The 19387-nt window shown below is 43.2% G+C and overlaps 1 protein-coding gene across 1 annotated transcript in view; it reads right to left on the reverse strand.

Moving 5' to 3' along the window:
* LOC117487211 (homeobox protein Meis1-like) overlaps window positions 1-19387 on the reverse strand; it is a 77018-nt gene that overhangs the window by 8815 nt on the left and 48816 nt on the right. Inside the window, exons 11-12 of the mRNA XM_034135881.1 lie at window positions 13724-13800; window positions 67-125 (exon numbers count right to left, since the gene is read on the reverse strand). Of these exons, the coding sequence (XP_033991772.1) occupies window positions 67-125; window positions 13724-13800 (136 nt within the window). The remainder of the gene's footprint in view (window positions 1-66; window positions 126-13723; window positions 13801-19387) is intronic.

Raw genomic sequence — 19387 nt, forward strand, 5'->3', positions numbered from 1 at the left:
CGGGTGCATGGATTGAGGACGGCTTTCGCCTGCGCGACTTGAATACAGTAACTAGAGGAGACTTGCCTGCACGGTTTGACTGGTCAATCATGGGCTGCACTATTCTCCTCCGGGCGTTAATGAACCTGAAGAAGATGAAGAGAGAGAGAGGAAGAAAAGAGAGGGGACAAAGAAAGAGAAACACTGTCAGTGTATTTCCCAAAACAAGATCAGACAAACATTGCTGACTAAGACTTTGGAAATCTTGGCACACAGCTTGAAAACAAAAACAGTGCCAAAGCAGTCTCCTTCTTTAAGTAAACCATAACAGTTATATAGGGAAATTATTTTCCACTAAGCAACCCTGAGCCGGCAAAGCCCCAACAGAGTCACATCTTAGCAGCGTTACCAAGGCTTGCAAAAAGTCCACGACTTGTATAAACTTGCACAGCCTCAGCTCATATGCAGAAGCATGGGCCTGAACACTGGGGTCTTTGTGGGGCGAGGCTTAACCGGGATTTTCTCCGAGCCTGTTTGAAACATGTCGACCCATCTCTCTTTGTCGGGACGTTCCACCTCACAACGAGCTGAGATTGCTGACTGTTTAACACACTTGGCTTGGAGCGTGGCAGTGTGGGAAGTGTTGCTGACAGAAACATGTCACGTTGCCACTGGTGAGAGGCATTGTTTTGGGTGATACTCTGTTAAGACAGGTGACCATGTGTTACTCTGTGACAGCAGGAGCTTTTTTTAGTGACTGTGTGTGTGTGTTTTCACAGGAGCTGGATTTGGTACATACAGGCTTAGAAAAACCTCGTTTACCCCGTGACCTCCAATAAAAGCACAGGGTCAGAACATTTATTGAGCACACACACACACATACACACACTGTTACTCGTATTTAAAACTGCTACTGCACACACACACTCACTCTTAATCTCTCTCCCTCTTCTACGTCCATTCACACACATTCACGCCCTCGCACACACTCACACAGGCCGTGCTCTGGCCTTGCTCAGCCTAACCCCTTTTGAAATGACCTGTTGACCTGTAATGACCCCAAGGAGAGAGGGCTCTTGGGGCTTCTGACTTGATTTATGTGTTCCTGCTGTTGCCCAACCGGACACTTCTATTTCATCTCTAAAAGGGGGAGCATTAGCCGAACTTTGAGGAAACAATAGCCGTGCAACGCTGGAAAAAAGGAGCATTTAAGAGTTCTAAAGAAAGGAGAGGGACGGATACAAAAGGACACAAGCTGGTGCGTCTGTTTGACCCCTGAACAAGTGAATGGCTTTACTAATATTCCTTCTCTAACTGCTTTATGGTGATTTTTTCTGTCCGTTATCTATCCTGTATCACCTTCTCCAGACGGAGCTGCGGGGTAATGAGGAGACGGAGAGTGGCAGAGACAGATAGCAGTAGGAAGGCACAATGATTTGAAGCTTAATTGTGTCCCTGCATTGTTTTTGTTATATCTCATAATCCGCTTTAGCGAAATTGTTAAATTTTTGACAGGAGCTTTCTGTGAGGTGAAATGTTCTGGGAAAGAACAGGAAAAGAAGCGACGGGGATCTGAAGCCTTTGAAACCTCGGTGTTTTGGCGATTTTGTTGTCTTTTCGTTACAATATGTAGAACTGGAATTTGGGGGAGAGAGACAGAAAGAGCTCGGGAGGAATGCACTGACATGGCAGAGCACCATCAAATGAGAGAACGTCTGGAGTTTTATCACCAACACCCCCTCCCTCCCTCCCTTCCTCCCTCGCTACCCTGTTTTGCTGGGGGAGATATGGGAGGAGGAGAGAGGGCAAGGAGGGTTGAGGAGGCCTGAGCATTCCTTTAACTCTCCTCTGCAGGCCCTTTATAGAAGGACGAGGTCATATGAAGGCCAGCACTGGCTAACTGTTGACCTGTCCTTCTCCTTCCTATTTCTCTCCTGCAAAAACCTCGTCCTTCTACCTCCCTCAAAAGTACACCGGTGCGATAAGGTAGGTTGTTCTGCCAATAGGTGTGCACTTGTTAGGAAGTCTGGCATTTGTTCCTGCTACAATAGGGCTCAGAGAGGAATGTAATTGACTTGTTACTTGATCTGACCTCCCAGAAATATGGCACCAGTGCTTATTTACTCTAAGGATTAACCAGACTACGTATCAATGAAGTCATAATCCTACTATTACTGCTACTGCTGCCACTAGGCCTACAAGTGCAGCTCCAGAAAGAACAGATCTGCCTCCCTCTCCGTCCCCCTCTGTATCTGTTTCCTTCTCCTGCTCTCCTTATCATTCCTTCCCTGTATGGTGGAAACTGGCGGCCCACCTCCCAGCAACGAACCCACCAAACCCCCTCCTCTTCGCAAAAACTCTCGCCGGTTTCCTGTCCCTGTCGTCCCCATATCTGAGGCCAGATGCACCATGGGGGCTGGAACAAAGGATAAAATGCCTCTCATAATAGCAGCCAGGGGAACGGAGCGATGGAGAGCGGGAGAATGGGAGGGAAGGAGGAGTGAGAGAGTGGGGACAAAAAAAATGCAAGGGGCTCTGTTCTGCAAACCAGACACTCTCGCTGTGACCGTTAATAAGCTGACCGAGAGAGAGGGAGAGGTAGGGGTGAGGAAGAGAGAAGGGGGGAATTAGAAGAGAGGAAATAAGACTCAGAGAGAGATAGAAAGAGAGGAAAAGGGAGAGAAAAGCGGAGCTGCTCTATTAGGGGGAGTGAGGCTTCACCTTTGCACGACCCCTGGGTGCTATAGGGCCAGTGTTTATGGCCTGTTCGTTCCCCTGCCTCCCATCACAACACAATGAGCTGCACTATTCAGCTCCGCTCACTGCAACAATAGCTGGGCTATTTTGGCGTGACACACCACTGGTGGTACGCCTAAAGTTGGGCGAAAAACACCAAAACACAAGCAGGAGGAAGGGAAATGACTTAGAATAAAAATTGTAGAGTTCAGGGAATGAAACACTACCAGGGGGATACGTTTGATTCCCACAAAGGGCACATGTGGTTGACATAAGCATGCACCCAGAGTGGATCGAGAAACATGCCTGCCACATGTAACGCCAGAAGTAAGGCTCTTAAAAGTCACATTAAGGAAACTGGGTTAATTTTATTCTTTGTTGTTCTGCCTTCAATCTATTTCTCCTTCTGAGATTGCTGATGTCTGGTTAATCCTCCCGCCCCTCTCCCTCCTTCTCTGGAAAGAGTGGAACTGATTGCGACGGCGTCTGCCAAGCCCTTGCTAATGTCCTATTCTCATTACACCCGGGGACACACACACACGTCCCCGACACACTGAGCCGAGGCAGCCGCACACAGGTGTACACGAAGCACACGTGAAATGCCCAATTAAAAGCAAGAAATTGTCTTTTTCATCAGCTGCCTTTGTTGCGTGACCAATTAGGGGATAATTTAATAACGAGCAGTGGAAAGATGCAGATTGGATATACAAAAGGTTACTCTGCGAGCTCGTTGATTTAAATTCATGTGGAGTTCTCAATTTCTGTAGCACACACACATCTCGTGAGCGTTCCACCAATATCATATTAGTAATATGAGACACACACACATGAACACACACATAGACATACAGATATAAATACACGTCCTCTGCACTCACTGGCAATATTACATTAGTAATCTGAGGAAATGTGCACCCACACATGCACAGGCCTGCACACACATTTATACACACATACACACACGCATCAGGACCTGGTGGTGGATTTCAGTGCACGCTGACAGAGGTTTACATGCATATTCAAATCTGAGAGCCGCTTAAAATAACTGTGTAACCACACACTCCTCCTAGCTGCCAATCAATGTGATTTAAAAGCACTAAAAAGAAAGGAAGCTCTGACGGGTAGAATCATGTAGCTTATCATCAGGTTGTCACTGCGCGGCAGCATCGATTGTCTGCTGCTCAACCACAATTAACGCCTAGCCATATATCATTCCTACTAACTGCTGAACACACACACGCGTACTGCTCTGTCATTTTATCTGAATTCATTATTTGAACTGAATAGTTTTTTGCAGATCACTTTTTGACCAATTTTGTTTCTTAAAAAGTGATTTGTACTCAAATTAGTCTTACACACAAATGCAGTTGCCAGTCATAAATCAAGGACAAGCTTTCGCACAGCCTGTTGAATCCACCACACACACATTATGTACTCTTTTCCCATTCTTATGTCACACTTTGCATCCCTGCAGAACTTTATTATCAGGTCCCGTGTCCCAGCACATCTCCATCTTCTTAACTAATTACTTGTTTTATTACAGCTCCACGTTCTCGTATGCACAGCAGGGGGTGGAAGTGTATGCCTCTGAATGTACCTGCACACTGCATATATATGTTAATGAGTGTACTGCATGTGGGTGTGTGAGGGAATTACAGTTATGAGTTTCTCCCCTTGTTCTCCTCATTTGACGAGTTCAATCATAAATCACCTCCTTCGTTTGACCCACATATCTCCCTCCCTCCCTCCCCCTCTTTCTCTCCTCCCCAGTGTCGATCTCAGGTCAGATGCCAGGATTAGATGGCTCAGATTAGTTTGAATAAACTAATGTAGCTGCTTACAGAACTATATTTGTATTTGGATCACAAAACATCAGTAGTTTTTCCATTTGCTTTTATTGCATTGCATTTATGAAGTTTGCAGGAATTGTATTTGGGCCTATACTGCTAAAACAATTGACACAGAAGTCAAAACAAAAAAAGAGTGATTTTACAAAAGCTGGTGTTAGTCTTTTTACAAGCAAATCATTAAATATATTTTTTATTAATATTTAGAAATATTTGCTATGATGGAGGTAAAAAGGCAAGATATGAATTAGTGATTTCTAGTGAGTTTGACATTCAAACTATGTCCGTAAGACGAATTTTCAATGCAATACCTAATATTTTGAAGAGAATGTACTTTCCTCATTTACTCGTGCAACGCACAACATGTACAAACCTACATGTATACACAGAATAAAATCACACTCATCCAGCTACATGCACTCACCGAGAAGCATCGTTCTTACTGTTTTCCTGAAAGCTTCCCAGGCAAATCAAACAGCTACAAAAAGCTGCATGTTGCAGGTTGGTAACACTCCAACATCCTAACATACTCTTTCCCATGATCCTCTCTGCTTCTTAGCCTATCAAATCATCAAATCAAATCAAGCTTTATTTATAAAGCACATTTAAAAGCGATTTTTGGTCGAGCCAAAGTGCTGTACATGTAATAAAAAAAACACATTACTACAATCACAATAAAAGACAATAAATTACAACAGATATATAAAAAACACAGGGAAAAGTCAGGAGTCGTGCTCCACTCTGACTAGAAGGCCAGGGAGAAGAAGTGTGTCACACACACACCTATGTTTATGGAAAATGGCGGCGTGAGTTATAGCTCTGTGGGGAAGGTGTGGTACCTTTGATATCACCTTGGGGTTAACTGTGGCATTGTGTCAGACATAAAAACACATGCATGTTCACACCTGCACAGACCCTTAGAAACATTATGAAACACACTCTCATTTGACAAGTAAGGCTGAGGCGAGGTCATGTGGGAGTCACATGACTTAGTGCAAGTGCTGCAGCTAGGCTGTTATTAGACAGGCAGCCTGTGTTTTAAGGCAGCATACATATGGGTCTTTATAGGCAGGCAAATATTTCCTTGAACCATCTCCAAATGTAAGCATAGCTGTACACACACACACTGATCAGAGCCTGCTGGCCTGCTGATCCAGCTCCTAATAACATGAGGTGGATTAGCTGGATCCCGTGCCACATGTTGAGGGAAACATAGGAAAACAGTGTGAAATTTAAAAGGAGCTTTAGACCTAGAGCAGCCACGGGGTCACTTAATCCCCATTACTGCTCACACATAAAATACAAGTATGTGAGCACACACACACACACACACACACACACAATCCCTGTTGCTCCACTACCCAAGAGCACAGTGTCCATAACGAGAGCCATGAATCTTCCTCTAAAGCTGGTTTTACAGAGTGGACAGACAGACTGGGCAACCACACACACAAACACACACACACAAATTAAGGAAGAGCTCAGTGTGTATGTGTGTGTGTATTGAGTGAGTGTGTGTGTCCATGACAACTAGGTGCCTCTCAGAGTTGTAGAGGAGACATTTCGGTTACTTGAAAAACATACATGAACTCATTGGCTCTGATTGGGCGGGGTTTAGCAACATGCACTGACTTTAAAAAAGGACTTGGCAAAAGGCAAAATAAAAACAGAGGGTGGGAGAGAGTGAGGGGTGAGAAAGGGGTGAGAAAGAATGAGAGTTCAGAATACAACAGACAAAGAAGAGGCCAAACAAAGAAATAAAGACATCATAAGAGAGTGTGTAGTTGTCCCATGGGATCGGTTCCTGCTTCCCCTCACACACATTCAGACATCTTGGAGTCAGTTAGCCGGTCATCCATCAATGCCAGAGAGAAGGCATGGCTGGGAGCCTGGCTTTACCCAGAAACAACATGGCTGTCCTGTGCTACCCACTCCACAAACACAACATTGGACAGAGTCTGTGTCCTTTAGCCTTTGGGCTTGGATCGTAATGTATGTCTGTCTCTGTGTGTGTGTGTGTGTGTGGGGGTGTGTGTGTGTGTGTGTGTGTGTGTGTGTGTGTGTGTGTGTGTGTGTGTGTGTGTGTGTGTGTGTGTGTGTGTGTGTGTGTGTGTGTGTGTGTGTGTGTGTGTGTGTGTGTGTGTGTGTGTGTGTGTGTGTGTGTGTGTGTGTGTGTGTGTGTGTGTGTGTGTGTGTGTGTGTGTGTGTGTGTAGCTCTGTTAGCAGTAGGCTTCCTTGTGTTCTTTAAATGTTTTTGCACGCAAACACAAACAGTGTGTGTTTCCGTTCACCACAAATAAATACACAAACTAGCCACTGAGAAAAAAAAATCTCAGTACACACACACACACACACACACACACACACACACACACACACACACACACACACACACACACACACACACACACACACACACACACACACACACACACACACACACACACACACACACACACACACACACACGATGACCAGTGTCACACAGAGTCAGTATTGCTGACAGGGCTTGCGGTGGTGGACTGCTGCAAACACAGAGTGGTTGACCTAAATCCCCCCATACTGCCCGTGTCATATCCTGTCTCTGCGCGTGTCACTTCCCCCCGCTGGCTCACAGCAGCCATCGCTATGGGGATCCCTCTGATTGCCCAGAAACTAGTGAAGGCAGTTTCAGGCTTTTGACATCCACAGTTAGCAAACACCAAAGGAGTGGAGTTGAGGAAAAGAGGGCAACAGTCGAACAAAAAACGACTGGACAATGAAACTTGCTCACATTTGAAAATTAGCTTGTTAAAATCAGCGAAATTACAGCATATCTATAGATATTCTAGATCAGTTTAATAATATCTGTAAAATACAAAGTGACAATTTAATAAGAGTCTCAGCTTTATAATAGTCATTAAGACTTTTACTGTGGTGAATATCTCTGCTGGATTTCAGAACAATCCCTAATTTAGTTATTTGATATCAATGGTTGCTGACACTTTCCATATGACTGTGTTATTGCATGCAGGAATTGCGTCATCATTTTATGGTTTGTCAACAAGATATTTCCGTATAACCATCATTTATCTAAATTACATGAAGTCAATGTCAGTGTTGTGCCAGGAAATTCTAGAAAGAAGGAGTGATATTTTTCCTAGATATTTCATATTGGCACAGACTGTTTCTCCGTGTCCGGGCTCATTCCGTTCACAACACGTTTGATCAGCATTGAAAAAACGTCAGTGTGAGAACAAGAACCGACGAGTACGACAGCGACCATGTGTGCTGCAACACAGATCCTGGCATTCACGTCCTGCCGCCTTTCATGTTTTGGACCCCTCCTCTACTACTACAAAAGAAGGTTGAAAAGCAAGGGAGAGGAGTGGGGAGGAAAGAGGAGGGAACAAAAAAGGCAGAGAGAGAGAGAGAGAGAGAGAGAGGGAGGTGAATGAAGAGAAATGCAGGTTTGGCCTCGGGCGGCGTGTTGTGATGTAAGAGAAACAGGGAGAGTGAGAGGAAGAAAGGGGGAGGAGGGGGAGGGATGTGTCTTTGCACATGGACACCTATATATGTATATGCACACGCTACACACATCTCTGTTGACAAAATAAAATAAAGACAGGGTTGTGTCTACACAAGCTAAAGGTTCCTGTGAAAGGCTATTAGTAGCAACAGACTTCAGGAGAAAATGTAGTTTTTTTAAATGATTTTTAAATCGGTGTTGAAATATGAAAGTGAGGTCATATTGAAACGTGTGTGTTCATGTGTGTGTGTGTGTGTGTGTGGTATTTGCTGTAATGTCGGGGAGTTTCAGGCTGAAGCAACATGACAGAGCTGCAGTGTATGAAACAGGCTTTAGGGCATGGACTGAAACTGGGCCTGCTAATTCCAAAACACATAAGAACACACACACACACACACACACACACACACACACACACACACACACACACACACACACACACACACACACACACACACACACACACACACACACACACACACACACACACACACACACACACACACACACACACACACACACACACACACACACACACACACACACACCTCAGAAGTCTTTTTGCGAACAAGTTCCAGCATCTCTCTGTTTGTCTCCTGCTCAGATTACTTCAAGGATCTTTTCTTAGTCTTGTTACCACCTTGGATCTAATTAACAAATGTTATTAGTTATGACAACATTGGGCTCAGCAGTGAATTTCTAAGGAATATCTATTGGCAACATCTCAGAGCTTTGTCAGATGCTATCAGAGGCTGTGAACTAGTTCAGCTAGATTTTTGAATTCCTCATTGAACACCAATAGTATGTAAGGAATATTTACAACAGACCACTTATGGAATTTTTTCCACATTCTCCTCTATTGTCTCTTCAAAACCTGAACTGGGAGTTCATTTAAAACCTGTTTGATCATCTGACTTTGTTTCCTGTTCCGCCTGAATCCTGTTTTAGCTTTGTCACGCTGTTTGCAGTACATTGCTGTCATAACTTCACAAAACAATGGTCAGACCTAGGAAAATAAGACCCCAGATGAATTATCCTTTGATTGATTATGCACAGTTACATCCATGTTTAACAAACTGTACAGTACTATTGGCTTCTTCTCTGTCCATGCTGTCATGTTTTTTCCTCTCACCCTGCCCCACTTCTCCACCTCCCACTCATCTCCCCCTTTCAGAAACTCGATAAGCGGCATATATGTACGTGCCACGCCGCTCCTTCCTAAATAGCTTCAACGTCCGTCCACTCTGCCCTCTTAAATACTACCTCTCGTTCTGTCTTTTTCTCTCTCCTCTCGCTCTCTCCCTGTCTATGCTTTTAAGACGTTCGTAAAAGGAGGTCTTATTGACAAAACAATCGCTCGGCGAGGCTTAAACACTGCCTTTAAAGGGGCATTATTAAATTGCAGGCAGGAAGGGGAGGGGCGGCCAACAAGGGAAACCTGATGACCTTGCCATCGATTTTTACATCACCGGAGCGTTAGGAGAACTTAGCAGAGAGATACTGACTGTAGACGGAGAAAAGGGAAAGTAGAGAGAAGGACGTTTTATTTGTTCCGCTTGAAGCTTTTAGCTGCTGCCCTTGCAGAGTCGTTTACAATGTGTGAGTAGGTAAAGGGTCGTATTGTTTAAAGACACTTAGAATAAACTAATCATTCGGAGGCTCTCTTCTGTCTGTGGCTCTCCAAAATGCATTTTGGAATACAAATTTGGAGTAAAATAATGGATTTTCTTCATTAATTGTTTTGTCCAGGATAATGAATATGAATCTATCACGCATGTTTCTTGTGTAACTGTATGTCTGTGTATTTAGTAAAATAAGCCTATTGAGTTTTACCTGTGAATTTGTGTCTGTTTGTCATGTGGTGACTTATCTGATAGTACGTGTGTGTAGAAACAATACACTCTTATCCTCGTGTGTATATACCTGTCCATACGTTCTGTGTGTGACTTGGCATTTCTGTGTGTGTATATACTGTACAGGCATCTATGTAGGGACATGTCAAGGTATTTCCATATGGGTGTGTACATTGTGTGTGTGTGTACGTTCTGTATGTAAGATTCTGCTGTGTAAATGTGCACACGTATTACCTCACACACACACTTTTCCCATTCAAATTGAGATTCCCTTGTGCAGCGTATTTCTGCCAATAATTCATGAGTGATCTGCGCCCCCTTGCTGGCCTTTAGCATTTTTATTTAATCTGTTGAGCCCTACCGCGTGCTCACTCATCAATAATACACACCGACATGTGTGTTAACACATCTATGGTGTGTGTGTGAGTGCGCGCGCAAGGAGAGACTGTATGTGGGTGTAGGAGTGTGTGAGCTTAAATGTGAAGGAAAATACATTGCACACACGTAAGTAAAGAGATTATGTGAGTGTGTGTGTGTGTGTGTGTGTGTGTGTGTGTGTGTGTGTGTGTGTGTGTGTGTGTGTGTGTGTATGTCAGACAGAGAGAGGAACATGTGACAGGACGGTGCTGTGTGTTTTGTGTGTCAGTCAGACATGTTTTTGATTGTGTTGGGACAACACACAGGAAGGACCCACAGTTCATCCGCGGCCATTCGACATGAATCCATTGCCGATGGCCAGCATATGACCGTGAAACGCGCTGCCTCTAAGTGTTTTATGCTTTCTGAAGTCCTTGATGTCACAGTTATAGACCTGATTCGATGCAAGGGAACGCATGAGAAAATGTGTGTGTGTATCACTTTTAGAATTTAGACATGCACACATTTGTGTGTGTGAGCGAGTGTGTGTTCATCAACAGCAGAATCACAGCGAGGGAAATTGACTTCACTAAATCAGTGGGTCAGGAGGTAACATCACCGGGGGTTGCTATGGAGACACCCAATGACGGGGCCTTCCAACCGACAACACGCCTGCGAAATGGCAGTTCCCCTAATGTAACCTCTCCCTATCTCTCTCTCTCTCTGATTGTCTCACCATCTATCTTTCTTTCTTCCTGTCACCTTTTTCACTCTCTTATTATCTTCATCCCTGCTCCTATTCTTCATCATTCTCTCTTTCTCTCCATGTCTTTGTCTTTATCTCTCTGTCACCCCATCTTTATTGTTTTCCTACTCAATCACCCTTCCACGCTTCACTGTAACGCTCGCCTGCTCGAACAACCGTGCATGGAAATGTGCCTCTGGACAAGCACGTACACTCACACACACACTCACACTCACACACACACTCACACACACACTCACACACACACACACACCACTTACACACACACACTTGTATACAACAAAATGTGAGGGGGCAGCGGGATCCCAGCATGCAGGGTTTAACAGCTAATACCCCTTAGATTAACCACCCCCGGTTCCCCTCTCTTACACACACACACACACACATCTTCCACAAACCGAGATTAACCTCCCACGATTTACACAGTGTGTGTTGGTCATGCATAAGTACACACACCTTCAGGGTGCGTTGCTATCCCCCTACCAATAAACACAACAAACAGAGAGCACACAGTCAGCCTTAAGTGACCAAGCTACTGTTCATGTGACTGACTGACTGACTCTCTCGCACACACACACTGACGCACACACACACTGACGCACACACAGCTTTATCTCAGCTGTAGGAATTGATCCCCTGTGGATTTCAGAGGGGTCACGTGATTTGATAACCTCTACAGGATTCCCTATGGTCAGGATGCCTTTTTTCTTCCAGTGTATGTGTGTATGTGTGTGTGTGTGTGTGTGTATGTGTGTGTGTGTGTGTGTGTGTGTGTGTATGTGTATGTGTGTGTGTGTGTGTGTATGTGTGTATGTGTGTGTATGTTGTGTGTGTGTGTATGTGTGTATGTGTGTGTGTGTGTGTGTATGTGTGTGTATGTGTGTGTGTGTGTGTGTGTGTGTATGTGTGTGTGTGTGTGTGTGTGTGTGTATGTGTGTGTATGTGTGTGTGTGTGTGTGTGTGTGTGTATGTGTGTATGTGTGTGTGTGTGTGTGTGTATGTGTGTGTGTGTATGTGTGTGTGTGTGTGTGTGTGTGTGTGTATGTGTGTGTGTGTGTCTGTGTGTGTGTGTGTGTGTGTGTGTGTGTGTAGTGTGTGTATGTGTGTGTGTGTGTGTATGTGTGTATGTGTATGATTTTTGGCCCGGTATAAAATGAATTCTCCATAGACTGATACACCATACCCTAATCTGATGTCTGTCTGTCTCTGAGGTCTCAGATTGAACAATGGCTGGGAATAATGTTAACATCATTAGACTGCTGGTAATGGGGATTTATCATGTCTCATCTCTTTCTCTCCGTCTCTCCTTATCTCTCTCTCCTTTCTCTTCATCTATTTTTCACTCCGTCTGGCTCTTTAACTCTCCCTCTCCTTCTGCTGCTCTTTGCCTTTCTGAAGTCTCCACTTTCATGCCTGTACCGAGCAACTAACTGATACTTTCAAGGATTATTTTAAGGGCCGCTCAGATCAAACATCCTCTGCCTGGACCCTGCCTCAGTTACCCAGACTGCAGCCCCTTTAATTAGACACGGCTAATAACACTAAGCATGTGCTGATAGCCATCTCTCTGATAAGACTAGCTGCACAAGGACATAGGCCCCCTTTCTACCTTTTACAGTGCTAGCTAAGGTTAAAACGGCTAGTTAGCAACGTTATTTTATGGCTCCGGCCAGCCATGCTCGTGCCCAATTAACAGGCTGGTTGGCACTTACAGAGCATTCATTTGCAAAAAGCAAGATAGAAATCAGGCTGTGATCTTCCCAGCCAGGCTCCCTGCTAACAAGGACAACTTAAAATGCTAAATGCGTTAATAAAAAGTACTACATTATAATGTATAAAAAGAATATATGGTCAGTGGACAACCAATGAAATTATTTTTAACAGATTAATGAGCAGCGGATAATGAGCAGCTGCTGCTATAATGTGATGCCAAAAGTAACTGCACATTTGGGTAATTTTTGTGCAATAATTTAAGTTTACAGCAGCAATTTTATCCGTCTTTTTAAATGTCATTTGGAGAACAAATATGACATTGTTAATGGCTAACTACCTCTGAAGCGTGTGGCTCTTTTTTCCCTTTTTTTTTGGAGAGGACAGCAGAAGAGAGACAGGATAAAGAAGAGCAAGCGGACTAAGTGCTGCAAGTCACCACACACCAAAGTTACTTTAAACTAGCTTCAAGGACAATACAGTTCATAAACTAGGGTTAAATGTGAATGAGATGTTCACCAACTGATTTCAACTAATGTCATTCACAGTAAAAGCTGCTACAAAAAGCCATACACACCAAAATAAACCATATAATTAGTCTCCGAGCTACCACTGTTTCAGTAATCATTCTTGTATGACTGGAAAAACATCCAATAAAATCATCCAACTTGCATGTCGGATGATTTTATTAGATGTTTTCAGATGGTAGTTTGACTTAATTAACATGGATGCTCATGTTTGGGCTGAGTTTGGGCTGTTGGTGTGGAAAATCACTCCAGGCCATATCTCTTTAGACGGATTGATCTAGGTGAGGATGATTCGGTAAGTGGTGTGTGTGTTTCTGTGTGTGTGTAGGAGGGAAATAGGGGCGGAGTGCAGGCATTCATTCCGATCATTAAGAACTTGGATAGCCTCGGGGCGCAAAACCCCTTAAAATCGACTGCATGAAAACCCTGAAATGACTTACCAGTTGTTCACTTGTAGGATGGTGAGGCCTGTGTCTTGCGCCAGCTGTTTCTTCTGTTCTTCTGACGGGTAGGGATGCTGCAGGAGACATTCAAAAAAACATCTATGAGAAAAGGCTGACACAAATTGTTTAATGAAGCTCCTGGCTGTTGAAGAAAAGGGTTTGATGTGCCTTTTAGTACAGAAATACTTGTTGTAGGGCTCAGGTTATACACACACACACACACACACACACAAAATCATACAGCGTAATGAGAGGTAAAAAAATGAGATGTGTGTTCATGTTCATTGATGCGTAGGTGTCAGTATGTGTGTGTCTGTATGGATGTATACGGTAAGTATGTGTGAGTGTGTGCATATTAACGCCCCCCCCCCCCACCCGATCATTAATGGAATATGAAATCTTGTAATTAATGGCAGCCAAAAAGGCAAGCCAATTAGAAAGTTAAGTGAAGTGGAGAACCAGCTCTGGTAATTAGGCAGCCTCTTACACAAATATATTCGCGTCGACGGCCCCCCTTTCACCCTGCTGCATATGTAATCAGTGAGCGGGGAATATGTAACGTTAACCCGATGGAGTACAGACAAGAGAATATTAAACCTCTTTTCTTTATTGCTGCTGTTTGCCTTTATCCTTATTACAGTTGGTACAATAACTCTGTTAAGTTAACCACTTTGGTGTAATCATTTTTGCAGTTTAACTACTGATTGTATGAAACCGTAAGTGCAGAAAAGCTCCAGGTTTCATCCTTTTTGAACAGTTATCTCCACCCTAGCTTGACATTTAATTTAATTTTTCAGATATTAACTGTCAAAATATCTGCCATGCAGTGAGAGGGTGGAGCAATGTTATATATCTATATATAATGTTAATTGATTTTCACACAGAGATGATTAAACTTCCATTTTTATATGGTCTTAACTTAACTCTTTTTATATCCAACCACATAAGAGGAGGTCATTTTCCACTGATACAAGATGACTTAACCTTTCTCTGAGATTATTCTATATGTATCTGACTCATAAAGATGACATGCATAATAGACAGAGTTCATGTGGGGAAAACAACCGAGACTAACCTCATACCCGGCGTTCGTTAAAATAGCTAAAGTCGAGCCACCTGTTTAAATATATTGAATGAATAAATTGGATAAATGTGAACTTGTGGAGTGTGTTGATTTACATTAGAGTGGGGGGGGGGGGGGGGGGGGGGGGTATCACAGTTGCACAGAGCCTTGTTCATGGAGGACAATGTGCTGTTCATGACTGAGACAAGACGTGGACTGTGCTGAACACCATGGCCGGCCATAAAAGAGGAGAGGAGGGAGGAGGAGGGGAGAGAATAGATTGTTGAAAGGATAGCTTTAACTGGAAATATGTATATAAAAAAATGCAATGTATACATTTACATGAAAATACATGAAAAGCTCCTTAGTGTTTTGCCAAGCAGGGTTTATATTGCATTTTACTGAGTGATATTTGTGCAATTATAACAACAGTGTGTAATCAGTGTGTAAAGAAAATCTGCCACTTCCTTACAGAGCCCCTCCTCCAACACACACGAACGCGCACATGACCAATGAGGGCACGAGATAAGTTTGTGCACAGATGGAAGGCTGACAGGCAGGTAGGCCATCCAGTTATTTTAGCCGGGCCGGGTCAGATGATTGGTCGTACTTTTTACAGTACCACGGCTTCCACAGATGACATTTTTTTTATGGATTTTTTGTCAAAGCACTTAAGATATTCATTGCTATCGGGATGTTAAGAGCATTCCATGGAATATAACAAAAAGTGTATCTCGAGCCGGTTTCTCAAACGTACCTACCCTACCTTTAAGGATGCTAACATCGTAGCAATAGCACACACATTATCGAGTACAAATCTTAAAAATCAACAATAAAAACAACCGGTCTGTATGAGTGGTTTGTCTAATCAGAGCAAAACATTTTGTTCTGTAATTTAAAAGTATTTATTAGATTGATGATAACAGACCACCCCTGACAGGACCCTTATCTAGTTTCCTTCTTATGGTGTCCAACAACACATGTGGCTACTGTATAATAAATATAGTGTCTCTCACAAGAAAACACACTTAATAGTCAATCAGACGTGCAAAATCAGTGCGGCGCCAGCGTTTTCATTTTTTCATCACAGTTTTTTCAGCGCATAATGAACAGGATTGTGTTTAATGCTGGGACGACCCAGCAGAGAGAGAGCAGAGGGAGATTTTTCCCAGCCTCCCCTTGTCCATGTGATTGGTTGTGGGGAATGGGAACACAAGGAGGCTAATTTCATGCGCTAAGTTATAATTGCATTGTCGCCTCTGGCCAAATTTGTGTCCACTTCTCGTCTACAACCAGTTGAGTGTGTCGTTATGTCTATGTGTGTGCGTACGTGCATGTGAACAGTCCTTTCATTCATGCCCTGTGTGTGGATGTGTGTGTGCGCACTATCTTTCAAACTGTAGAATGATCAGCTAATATAAATATTAAAATATCTGTTCATCTGGGGCGCCTTCCACGTGAAGTGAGAAAGCATTATTCTTCAGGGCTTGTGTCATCTGATGTTTTTGACTCATTGAGCACTTATAGACACCACACACACACTCCTACTGCAAACCTATTGAAGCTAATCATGTGAATAATGTGTCTTTAAAATCTTTCCTAAGCTGATTGAACAAGAAGAGATCAATGTGTCTATTCTACGTGACGCAGAGGAGTGGAAGCAGGAGTGTCTTCCTCGTGATATCGGGGGTCTGCGGCCATGCCAGGGGACACAGTTAGAGCACAAATACACCCTGTTTCAGCGTTTCCTCCCTCTAGCGTCCCATCACACACACTCAGACCGACAGATATTCGCAACTAGTCACACACAGTCAGACACGCACGCAATCTCAGACATCAGCACTCGCCAGGAGAATTATGTGTTTGCGTGCTCTGTTCGACAGTTGTGGACTATAACCCATTTTTTTTATTAAAGTACGGAAATAAGTAAGCTTATGATGTTGTTGTATGATTCATAGTTGCAGGAAATCTAACCGACAGCTTATATAATTCATCAAATCTGTTCCGAGTGCATCAGCTGCATTAAGAAATGCTTGCTAAACATGAATGCAAGTATATACTTTACTTAGAATACCACTTTTCCTTAGGTATACAAGTGAATTGAGGACTTTTACTTGTAATGAGTGCTTTTACATCGTGGTACTGCTATTTTTATCTGAGTAAGGATCTGAAAACTTATTCCAGCACTGCTTTCTGCCCCTAATAGAAAAGTATACATGTGTTTTTTACGTACAAAATAACACACACTTAATGGAAGAGTTACCAGGAAGACATGGTCTGAAAGCCAGTTCATCAAATCTGTTTTTGTCCTCCTTTTTTCAAACCACCAAATTAGCTCCTATCTGTCAAAACACTGTGATTTAGATTCTCGCTCTGCAACAAGTCGGCCAGTTTTAATATTGTCTGTGAGTGATTCTGGTGCCTTAACGGCCCTTGGCAGTGATTCAGCGGGTTGGGAGAGAGAGAGAGAGGAAGACCTTAAAAGCAATAACATGTTCTTTAAAAGAGCAGATGGAAAGTTTCTGCGCATCCTTCCCTCCCTTCCTTCTTCCTCCGCCTATCTTAATGATATGTCTTCTCCAAATATACAACTCCTTTCATGAGAGTTTCCACCCTGCTCGCCGCTCTCTGAGCATGTGGGTGCCAGGAGGGGTGTGTGTTTTCCCTTCTCTCAGTGTGTCTTATCAAACCTTCTTGTGTGTGTGTGCATGTCTGTTTTGGTGTGTGTCCATTTGAGTCCAAGACCTTGCTTTTGCTCTTCGCAGACATTAGACTGTGTGTTTATGTTTGAGTGTGTTTGTTCTCATCTGAGCCGCTGAGCTTGCATGGCCTACAAGTTCAGCTGTGCCTGGTCATACATCAGTGTGTGTGTGCGTGTGCGTGTGCGTGTGCGTGTGCGTGTGCGTGTGCGTGTGTGTGTGTGTGTGTGTGTGTGTGCAGATGTGTGTGTGGGGGGGTGAGTAACAGAGCATCAGTAACATCCCCTCCCTGTCTGACCGTCTTCCTCTCTGACCCCCTCAGAAAAAGAACAAGGGAGGGATAGATAGATGGAGAGGAGGAAAGAGAGGAAAAGGGAAGAAGGAGGCAGGGGAGGAGGCATGGAAATTGATATCTAGAGCCCCAGGGGTTTAAAAAAAGAGATAAATATCCTCCGAGACCCCTCTTTACTCCCACCGTCCTGCTAACAGGAGAAACTATTCTGGACAGGGCGTATAAGTCAACCCTTAGAGTTAACAGTGCTGCAAAAATAGTATAAAGTTAATATATTTGATGAATTACTTGTATTAAAGCTTCTTATAATAAGGTTACATTATACATACTTGAGGTAATATTTGAATTGAATCTTATCTGTTGTCCACTTCCATAAGGGATTTCTTTTGTTAACCAAGAAATATTTAAATATATTAATCCTAAAACACATATACTGCATTTTAAATGATACCGGGCATCTAAATATTACATCTCCTTGGTAATGTGTGTGATTCCATCTTTATAAACCTATTCCCTTCTTTAGCCATTAATGTTATGGTGTTATCGCTGCATATATTTCTATTTAAAGCCGCGCTTTCCGAGCCTCCGTGCATCCCATTAAAAAGGCTTGACACGCCACATTAGCGCTTTAAAACTGCAACCATGAAACAGGGTGCAGGGAAGAATAAGAGAGGGAAATCATATGTTGTCATAATCATGTGACGTGCCTCAAAAAAGAGGCCATGACACGGCACAATCTGTGGATAGCAGACGCGGGTCAATGGTATTTCAAGTGAGCTTATTTTACCACCAGATGGTTTGGCTTAACCATGAGGCACATGAATGCCCGAAAATGCAATGAATCACAGTAAACAACTGGTTAACACATTTACTGTAATTTACTTTTATATAATCAGCACAATACTTTGTTAGCAAAAGAAGCGCAACCCATCCTGACACATACACTCAAACAACCCAAAACACCAACAACTAGCATTGTTATTGTGTCTTCTTATTATAGACACATGCATTTCCAAACATTTGGTCTACCTACGCTGTAAAAGGTATTATCTCTTCGATTTACACACGGCATCTATTGCACGTCTGTCCGTCCTGGGAGAGGGATCCCTCCTCTGTTGCTCTCCCTGAGGTTTCTCCCATTTTCCCCTTTAAACTTTTTTTACTCTGGAAGTTTTTCCTTGTACGATGTGAGGGTCTAAAGGACAGAGGGTGTCGTTTTCTCATACTGATATTCTGTACAAACTGTGCTGTTGTATTTGTTGTAAAAGTGTCTTTATTGTAAGGTATTTTTATTATATGTACAGCACTTTGGCTCGACCAAAAATCGTTTTAAAAATGTGCTATATAAATAAAACTTGATTTGATTTGATTTAAGGTAAAAGTGAAAGGGTTTTTCTTAGTCAGGTCTGTTCCCTTAACTGTTCCCAGGTCAAATCTCTGTGGAAACGGAGCTGCCCATCAGGAATGCCTGATGGCTAATCCGGGGGCCTTTTTGGCTAAAAGGGCATCATACCAAAAAGTCTTACACACACACACACACACACACACACACACACACACACACACACACACACACACACACACACACACACACACACACACACACA

The sequence above is a fragment of the Trematomus bernacchii genome, unplaced genomic scaffold (assembly GCF_902827165.1).
Source record: "Trematomus bernacchii unplaced genomic scaffold, fTreBer1.1, whole genome shotgun sequence".
Taxonomy (NCBI): Eukaryota; Metazoa; Chordata; class Actinopteri; order Perciformes; family Nototheniidae; genus Trematomus; species Trematomus bernacchii.